The sequence below is a fragment of the Ctenopharyngodon idella genome, chromosome 3 (assembly GCF_019924925.1).
Source record: "Ctenopharyngodon idella isolate HZGC_01 chromosome 3, HZGC01, whole genome shotgun sequence".
NCBI classification, from domain to species: domain Eukaryota; kingdom Metazoa; phylum Chordata; class Actinopteri; order Cypriniformes; family Xenocyprididae; genus Ctenopharyngodon; species Ctenopharyngodon idella.
In genome coordinates, this window is record NC_067222.1 from 14,362,892 (window position 1) to 14,373,635 (window position 10,744).

The following is a 10,744-nucleotide window of genomic DNA, read 5'->3' on the forward strand; positions in this document are numbered from 1 at the left end:
TATTTAAAACTTAATAAATTCAAATAACAAGCTTCCGTATGTGTGCACAACTTGTGCAGTATGTGTACGGTCATCCGCCAGAAGCTAGTTATTTGAATATATAAAAAACGGGACTTTACCTAGGATTGTCAGAAAGGGAGAAATCAGCCCAAATCACCCCAATTATCTTGTGGTGTGTACACAGCATAAGTTTTCTTTCTACCACTGTGATTTTCAGGTGCTGAAGGTCAATCTGATGATCAGGAGTGTCTGAGGATTGTGCTGATCGGGAGGACAGGGAATGGAAAGAGTGCAACAGGAAACACTATTCTGGGAAGAGAGGAGTTTGTGAGTGATTTAAGGCTAGATTCAGTCACAACAGTTTGTGAAAAGAGAGTTGGCGAAGTTGAAGGTCATTCAGTAACTGTTGTTGATACTCCAGGCCTCTTTGACACGACACTGACACATGATCAAGTAGCAAAAGAAATATTGAAATGTGTTTCAATGTTGTCACCTGGACCTCATGTGTTTGTCATTGTGCTGAGCTTGGGAAGATTTACAAAAGAGGAGATGGACACTGTAGATCTGATAAAGAAGATCTTTGGGACAAAAGCTGCTCAGTTCAGCATTGTTCTGTTCACTGGAGGTGATAAACTAAGCAATAAGTCAATAGAGAAATATGTCAGTGAAAGTAACTGTGCAGAACTGAAGAAAATGATCAGAGATTGTGGTAACAGATTCCTGGTTTTCAATAACAGTGAAAAACGAGACAAAACTCAAGTGACCCGACTGTTAGGCATGATAGAAGAGGTCAAACGCACAAACGAGGGTCGATATTTCACTAACAGCATGTTTGAGGAGGCAGAGATGTCCATTAAAAAGAAAATGGAGGAAATACTGAAAGAGAGAGAGAGAGAAATCCAGGCTCAGAATGAGGCATTAAAAGTCAAATATGAGATGGAAATGAAGAAACTTAAGAGAGAGAAACAAAGAACAGATGAGGAGAAAATGAAAATGCAGAAAGAAATGATAAAAGAGAGAAGAGAGAGAGAACTAGAGAGGGAGCAAATGAAGAGTGAGAGAGAACTAATGAAGACAATGATAGAAGATCTTCAGAGAAAGAAAACAGAACATGGTATGGAACTGAAGTGGAAGCAGGAGAAATATGATGCCAGAGCTAAAGCAGAGCAAATGTATAAGGAGCGGATTTGGGCTCTCGAAGATAAGCTGGAAGAAGAATATGCTCGATATGATTCACTGCAAGAAAAGTATGAAATCCTACAAGATGAACTAAAGCAGATAAGGGCGAAATATCAGAGAAAAAAATTCTGTGTCCTTCTGTGATCATTTTAGTTACCTACCTGATAATTAGTCACTGCATTAATACTTTACCAAAAAAAAAAAAAAAAAGTTAATGGAAAGCCTTTGGTTGATTGATTTACAGTGCTTATCAATATGCTGTTTGCTTAGGATTTTGATATTCTCTATTTGTATTTTTTTTTTTCTGATAATTTTTTTTATGTATATCTCTGTGTTTGATTGGCCTGACTGTTTTTTTTTTTTTTTTTGTTGTTTGTTTGTTTTTTTTTTTTTGTCATAATTGCTTTTAATTATGTTTTTGTCAAAATGTTGCAAAAAAATGTGCAAAATTCATCAGTAGCCTAAATGTAAATGTAAATGTTTTTTTGTTTTGTTTTTTTTGTTTAGTTTTTTAATTAACAAAAATTAAATAATAAGTCAATACACCATAAATCCTTCTTCCAAAATGTGTTTTTGTCTTACCCTGATTTTCTATGGTGAGCCTATTTTACATGTTTATGTTTTAGACCAGGTGGGATGGTTTTCGTGGGAAATTGGGTACATACGTCACTTGTCCATGTCTCGTCATATCCATAAATAGAGAAAAGTTGCTCTGGCTTCTTTTTAATGTGTGTTTGGTATGGGACTGGTAGGCCCCTGGGCTTGAGTTTCTGTTTGGGCCCTACCTGCACTACAAATGACCTCAATCAGAACATCATTATAAATAAAAACACAAAAAATAAAATATTCTTTGAGGTTCCTAGAACATTAATATGCAATGTGCCTAGTGAAGTCAAAGTTTAGAGGTGATATTAAATAGTCATTATAATTCAATAATATATATTATATTATACATATATTACATATATTTTGTGCTTGTGTATCCCATTTTCATGATGAATAAAACACTTACTATATGTTTTTCCCCCCAAAATGTAAACATTGTTGGGTATATCAGTAATTATTCTCTCTAATGTATAGAGTTTTTTTAATTATTAAATATATTTTAAAAATTATAATAAAGCTTTTTTTTTTTAGCTTGTCGCTCAAGTTATCACCAGTGAATCACAGTGAACCCCGGAAGTGCGATCAGCTGAGTATGACACAGCACCATTCTGTTTTGCCTCACGCCTTTATATACACTCCCCCAGAGCACTCCCCTAACTAGGAAACCATAAATAATTACCTAGGGGGTGTGGTCAAGCAGGCAGCAAACACACAGCAATAACTGCATTCCACCACACACTTATCAGTTTGTGAGTAAGGCCAGCGCGCTAGCACAAGGAGTGTCAAATAAGCTGGAATATTCCTATATGAACTCACTCTGTTACTGTGTTTTCTCAGTGAATAAATTGATGTAAGACGATTTCTTGAAGCACGAGCTTTATTGACACAACAACGCAAAGAGACCAGTTACACCTTACCGTAAAGTAGCGTTATGATAACCATTAAATTGGCATACGCATTAACATTATATGTGTAAGATATCATGATGTACAATGAGGATTTTTAATTACCATGTTAATGGATAATACAAACTATGTTTTGTTAGTCCATAAGGCATGAACTAATTTGTATAAACTGTGAACAAATACTTTTAACCATATCATTTTGAAAATATATAGTGTGTAACCATATAGTAAAATGTCTCCCTTGACTGTATGTGATATTATTTCCGTATGTTTGTTCATGTTGTGAACTTGTGACAAATAGTATAAAGACACAGAGGTATGGGCATTTAGGCCTACATTAATCATTGCAAATCCTTGAACAAGTTTAAGCCAATGAGACATTTAACAATAGAAGTGTATATGGTGAGTGTGTGATATTTCTGTCATGATGTGGTGAACGAATTTATATTTATATATTTATATATTTATATTAAGTGTTTATCTGCTATAGGCTATTGAATCTGTTCACGTCTTTCAAATTTTATCATTAAAGATTTTTTATTTTTTTATTTGCATTTGTCAAAGATACCTATTTATCGTGTTAATATTAAATAAATATTAATTAATAAAACTTATTCATTTCGTTTTCAGGGATGAAAAGACAGGTTTTTCTGCAGAAATGCCATGATATGGGCTTATAATTTTTAAGTGTTTTAAGACGATTATTTGTTGTTTGCTTTTTTTTAATTTTATTATGAACAGTTTAAATATGTTTTAAACCTATTATTTTAGAAATGTTTTTTAAATATCCTATTTGTTTTCATACAGAGAAACACACGTTTCACTTGTTCAAGGCTTTTTTTTCAAATGGTTATTTTTATTTGACATTAAATGTTACATAATCTAAGTATTATTTGTAACAATTTGAACATAAAGGAAATAATACGATCAAATGGGAAACACTTTACATGTTAAACATTTATTAATATATGTTTAAATTAATAAAAAAAAAAAAAAAAAAAAAACTTGTATAGTTGTAGTATCGTTGAAGTAAACAATTAACTAAAGTGTTTGTATCCATTAACATTAACCCTAAACATGATCATTTTTTTCAAAATATGATTTTTAATTTAGATTTTAATGTTTGTATCCCACAGGATACGTTGCCCGTTTAGGGGTATAAATTGACTAAAAACAGAATTATTGTTTGGCAATGCCTTTTACAACATTTTAAACTATTTCAAAACATTTAATTCTCTATTAACTTATAATAAACATTCTTTGTAACATATTCTGATAAACAATAAGTGATAAACAATATTTATGAATAAGTGATAAACAATATTTCCGAATACATTTATATTGAAAACTCATTTAAAGGGTCATGATACCCCCTGTTTCAGCAGCAGTCAGTTCTCACCACAGTTTTGAAAAATGCTACAGAATTGGGCGTGGTTAAGCTGTGGAGTGGAGGGGGATGAGGGGAGACTGACAGCACAGAAACGGCTTTAAACCAAATGAAAAAATATATATATATTATTGATAAATTATTAATGACATTAATTAATAATTGAATAATAGATGACAATAGAAATTTTTGTGTTGGTGTCATTTTAAGATTTATTTATTTTGTTGTTGATTGTATCTATGGCAACATCCGCTCCGAGACCGTGACCGCCTCAACTGCACAAAATGCTTCCACTAAAGCGGTAGCCGCGCCAAAGCCACTGGAAGGCAAGCCTGCAACCTTTAGCCAAAAATGCGTAACGGCTAATGCTAACGTTCCGCCTCTGGCGGTACGGAGGGAAGGAGACCAGAGGCTGTTTTCTGAATGGATGTCAATGGATGAGAGGCTTCACTATGCTGATTAACCAGCTTTTGTGGGGAAATAGCTAATCATTTAATTAATCGACAGCCTGTTTGCTAATCTTCAGCATGTTTTACACTAAACAATACTTTCGTTGGGAACTATATATAGATTTCAGCTTGATAAAAATGTATTTTTTCAAGAGAAGGCAGACTAGGAAATGTTGCGACTGATGTCACTGCCATTACACGATAGGCTGAGAGATGAGCACGTGATTAAGTTAGCCATTACGCTTTCTCCAATGGTAAGAAATACAGACCCTCTCATCTCCCTATTATATACAATCTCTGGCCGCGCGGAGATTCCACCGCTTGCCGCGTCCCGTGTGAAAGGGCCTTAATTGTAGGCTGGATAATGAAGTGTTGTTTCTGTGAGAAAAGCATTTTAAGATTATTGATAAATCTATATTGTCTTTGAGAGTGAGTCATCAAATCATTTATTCAAATGATTCATTCATTAACAATGATTCATTCAGTCCCATAACCCTCACTCACTATTCCCTACTTTACTCCACTAACATAGTCCACTCAAAATAATGAATGAAAATGAGCAAACAAATGTGGACACTGAGTGCGGATGTTATATTCTGGTGAGATGCAGGAATACATTTGGTCCAACTCTCATGGGTTTCTCTATACTTTTTTTCTGTACACTTCTTATTGCAGTGCATTATGGGACTGAATGGGTGCACTCAATAATGTCCACTATGGTTTTGGACACCACTAGAAATGACTGTCCTGTCATATACTGCATTATAATCGTTTAGTCAGACAGTTCCTGCAAACACTGAAGCGTAACGGCTTATTCTGCTTTGTCTAGTTTTGCTCCACCAATGTAAATACTTCCAAACGAAGCCAAAGCAACAGACAATACTGTGTAAGTTCCTCAGTGTTAACTTCTTGTTTATTCAACTGCTTTTTAAACAAGATTGAATGTCTACAACTGCTGTTGTCCTTGAGCATTAGCAATAGAGCACAAGTAAGATCTTTTGATCATCGTTTAAAGGCAGTAATTTACTACTTAATTGCATCAGCTCTTCTGATGTAATTGCAATTGATCACATGTCTGGCAATTCTGTATCTGTCCAGTGCTGTGTGAACAGTAATAATGGTGAGAGACGTACTAATCATTCAGGAAGTGACTCGAGGAAGCTGCAGATAGTTATTCTAAACATCGAACAAATGAGGATGATTTGGTCAGTCAAGATGGTGATGAAGAAATGAGATGGTTTCTTTAAATAAAAGCACAAACCACAGACAATGAAGCAGACCAGACAATAAAGACAGGCCTTAATTCTGAAGAACAACATCTGAACCACAGATTACTAAGAGTATATAAACGATCCCTTGATTTGAATGTGACTGGAGTGTTTGCTGTTCTCACAGTCGGTGCGAGTTTCTTCCACCGCTGAAGAGCTGTAGATTGAGAAATGAGCGAGAGCACTTCCCTTTATGTGGAAAATCTGATCAATACATTTGTTTACATGCAAAATCTTTTCCTCATTAAGGATTTCTTGGTAGGATCAATTTAGGAAGGTCATTTATTATTACCTTTATATACAACATAGTGCCGGACGTCTCTCACATGCATCATATCTTGTTCACCATGTTTAGGAGCTGATGTATGTGACATAAAACATGTCAAAGAGAATAATGTGAGTAAATACTGTCACATTTCACTGTCCGTTCATCACTGACATTAATATTCAGAGAAAACGACAAGGAAAATTTATAGAACATCAACATATTTTCCCCTGAAATCACAGATTTGGACACCAAGATTCACACATTGAACTTTGAACAGAAATTAATAAATTAATTTATCAAAACAACTCTTTTCATGTGCTGTCAAGCTGCATAAGTCATTTCTGTAACCATTGAAATGTCATGAGGACAATATATAATATCATTTATGAATGTCTTTCAAGAATGATGTGCATTTTAAAAGCTTGCCAAAATCCCAATGTCACCTCAGTTTGCTTTTCTTCTTGCTTTTGTTTGATATATCATGGATTTTTTATTAGTTTTAAATATTAACTATTAAATACAATTTATTTCAGAGTTTCATGCATTTCCTTAGAACGTGGAGAGAGAAAGCTCATTCTTTTCTGTACATGATTAGAGTTCAACATCGTGTCAGAAATATCAGACTGAATAAAGTTTAACTCATGATGTGTCTCTGCTTCTGTCTGCTGTGTTTGTGCAGTTGACGTGTTTCATGTCTTCAGCTCATGATAATGTCTGCTGCACTTTTTTGCGTGTGTTTGACTTGAAACTGATGTAGTTTTCAGGTATGTACAGGTGATTTAGGCAGAGAGGAGCGTTTTTCAGTGACGTGAATCCAAACAAATTCTTCTCTTTTGGCAGAGAAAAGCCTTTTTTTACACAGTCTTTTTTGTGTATAACCACCAAACTTCTGACGGAGGTTTTGGTGAACAGAGACCTTGCTAAAAGAAGCTTGACTTCTGTTCATAACCACAGGGAAACCTGAAAAGCCGATCATGTGTAGAGAAAAACACAAGACAAGACAAACTGCTCTAACTAGCTTTATTAGCACTGATTACATATGGAAACTCTACATGAAAGTAACTATATGACATACTACACCACACTATTATTGGCTGCAAACTGCACAAAATGAACAGCTGAGAAGAAAAAATATATCAATTACAAATTCTATTTCCTCCTAAATGTTTTTGAAGTCACTGACAAACCAACAGGCTGTGATATTACATTAATCTGATGCTATTGCCATTTTAGAGCTGCTTTACAGCTTTATTTGTTTGTTTCATAATTCAAGAACTGTGAAGCTGATTTGAAATAATCAGTAATGTACAAAACGCTGTATAGATAGCTTTCTCTTCCAGTTGATGAGCGCCGAGTGTCCGGCAGGGGGCGACAGATCTCTATTCGAGAGAATGACTGCGTGGATTTGCTTATTATTATTAACAATCATACACATTTTCGTTGCCATTTGTGGTGCAACATAAAGCTTATGAGTAGTTTATCTACCTGGAATCGCTCGCCAAGCTATGTTTTGTATTTTTGCTGGTGTTCAATTACTTTGTTAAAATAAGCTAAAGAAACACCTATTACAACATTTGTACTGCAAATTACATTTATGCATCAAGTAAAAGGACATATTAGTAGTGAAATCCACTTGAATTCGAGTGGATATTTACAAGAGAAATGAAGCAACACTTCTCTATCATGCACTGGTGTAGTGTCACTATATATCAACTCTAGCTGGATTTCAACACTCAGTTCAGATCAGAGGAAGTTCACAAACACAGGAGGAGCTGATGATGATTAAAGGAGGAGCTGTAACTATATAATGAAGAGAAAGACTGACAGAAACAGAAAATGTCTGATAAGTGTGATCTGTGTCTGCTGGGACCAGGGGTGGAGCTACGGGTGGGCCTGGGTCCACCCAGATTGACAGCATGCCCACCCAGTCAGATCCAGGGAAATATATATATTTTTAAAAAAACAATTTTCTAACGTTTAACAATTCTTCAATAACTTTTTTAAATTTGATTTGTTTTTGTTTTTTTATGCATTAAAACTCTTAATAAGAATATGCTAATCCGTCTCTTCTTTAAGTCACACGCCAGTAGCAGCTATTATGTTCTTCGCGCAAATATCCGGATTTCAACCAGCAGCGCCCTTTTTATGTTAAAGATGACAGGACGCCGTTACAACTTTTATCGTTTGAATGAGAACTAACAGATAGGCTAAATGAGTTTATGACAATATCACCATCTTCAATTCAAAACCCAGCCGTCTCTGACTTGTTTAGAACAGACAAGAGCCACACAAGGTAAGCTATAGGTGTTTAGTCTGGCCCGCCGTGTCATGATAATGCAATATTTTTTGCATGTAATTTGTGAGCAAGGGGTTTTTTGAAATGTATACGTATAAGTAAGTGGCGTAACTACAGACAGTGCAGCCGCACTGGGGCCCGTGAGGCGGGGAGGGCCTGCCACATTGCAAGCGGCCCCTGGCGACGAAGTGACTATATTAATATAAATATTAAGATAAATATAAATATTAATAATACAATATAATTAGTGCCAAGATTCTTTACAGCAGTGAGTATTTATACATAAATTAGCTGGTTTTATTTGTGTAGTGTAATGGTCTTGTGGTAGATCGTTTGGCAAGCGTTTCTGAGGTTCTGGGTTCTAATCTGCCCTCATATCTTTTTTTTTTTTTTTTTTTCTCATTAAAACCAAAGGTGTTCATCAGTGATTGTACATCAAGAGCAAGGACACGTTGTGTGCATTTTGTTTTGTGCTTTTACCGGAACGAAACGCTCGATTGTCTGTGTGAAGACTGCGCATGTGCACGAGCGCCAAGAACGAGCACAGGCCATGATTTCAAAAACAACACATTCCAGCGGATAGATCAACTCTTATTTAACACAGACCTACGAATTTCTTTTCGAATGGAGATGTTTCTTTCTTTTAGGTACAATTATTCGCTGTGTTTGAGTTCATTTTTGAGACGTTTTAGAAAGATTCTCGCAGAAAAACAGCTGAAAGCGCACCCTATTTTTTATTTATTTTATTTTACAAAAGTACAAGGTTTTGTTGTTATTGTGAGCGTGCACGAATAAAAGTAGACCATTTGTAGTCTTGCACCAATCTGTAGGCTATCGCCAAAAATGACGAAAGGCCTATTTTAAGTTGTTTCTGTCATGAGGAAAAATCCATCAGCACGCGCCGGCGCGTTCGTCGGCCAGAGGGATAAAAATAGCCAATTTAGTTTCATATTTATATTTAAATATTAGGCTATAGAGCCTAATATCATTTTTTAAATTTCACTTATGTTGATTAATCTTAATTTCAATCAGTATTTCATCAACCAATTGCCTATATTTAATAAATAGGAAGAAAACCAAGAACGTCGGGTGTGGAATGGATTGAAGTGCGTAACAAACTAATTTTTCCGCGGCCTTTGAATAAGGCTGAAGCAATATTCTGTTTTTATTGAATTTCTTAAATACACGTCTTTATTAGGCTACTTAATTAATTGATAAGATATTGTTGGTCTAACAATATATTTTAGTTGGTCTAAATTAAGTAAGTTAGACACAAATTTGCGTAAGGTTCCCTTCTAGACAAGCGCGTATGTGCTTGTATGTGCTTCATAACTGTGCAGCCCAGGGGGCCCGTCATAATAGCTGCACTGGGGCCCGTCTTTACTATGTTACGCCACTGATATAAGCCACTTGTATGGCAGGTTGTCGATACAGGACTCAGGGGCGCTCAAATTCGTTATTTCAAATGTAGCCTATAGGCACACGGCAGCCGCGCTCATAATGGAAGCGACGCGCATGCAGTGCGTTTTCCAGGCGCATCGAGATGAAAAATTCTCGACTTTTCAGAATGCCGCAAACGCACCGCAGGTCATGTGACAAGAACGCCACTGAGGGACGGTCCATCATTTTTTTCCCTCCCAAATTGAGCCAGTTGAAAAACATGGGATGATGCGAATTATTCTGGCCCACCCACACTTTTAGAGGCCCACCATCCACTTTCTGCCTCCGCCACTGGCTGGGGCTGATCATTCTCTCTTCACTTCTCACAGGTAAAGAGATCTGGATTTTCTCTAAAGACATTTAGTGGAATTAGTCTGGAAAGAGTTGATTTGAACACGCTCAGTTTATTCTTGCACACATTCACGTTGTGATCTCAGAGTTGTGTATTGATACATACAGATCATACTGTATTATTCCTGATACTGGACATAGAGTCACTCAAACATCTGATGATCAACAATTATCTTCATATTAAGAGTCTGTGAGTGATTTGAACAACACTCTGATAGAGAGAAATAGTTTATTCTGCAGTGTATGTTGTTGGCATTGTTAGATCGGATGGAGTCTCCACGTCAGAAATATCAAATCCAGCCCTGGATGCCAGATCTTATCAAATGAAATCTGTTTTGTCTGCTACAAGACTCTATTAACAGCATATAGTCCAGTTGGTTACAGTCCAACTTTGGTTTGGTTCTGTTTTGACCTTCACCCCATATGGACTCGGGACCTAAAAATGAGAAGATTTTATACTTGCTGGAAAACTCAGTTCTTATTGGTCAGTTGCATAATCATCTAGGCATGTAATAAGTGCAATAATGTCCAGCCGGTGTTATCACAAATAATCCTAACAGGATGATCAGGACCCGAAGTTAAAGAGTTAGTTCAC

General features: G+C 35.9%; 1 protein-coding gene across 1 annotated transcript in view; it reads left to right on the top strand.

Annotated features, from left to right (window-relative positions):
* LOC127509724 (uncharacterized) overlaps window positions 1-3,623 on the top strand; it is a 37,248-nt gene extending 33,625 nt beyond the window's left edge. Inside the window, exon 5 of the mRNA XM_051888641.1 lies at window positions 218-3,623. Within this exon, the coding sequence (XP_051744601.1) occupies window positions 218-1,323 (1,106 nt within the window). The 3' untranslated portion in view covers window positions 1,324-3,623. The remainder of the gene's footprint in view (window positions 1-217) is intronic.
* The last annotated feature ends 7,121 nt before the right edge of the window (window positions 3,624-10,744 follow it).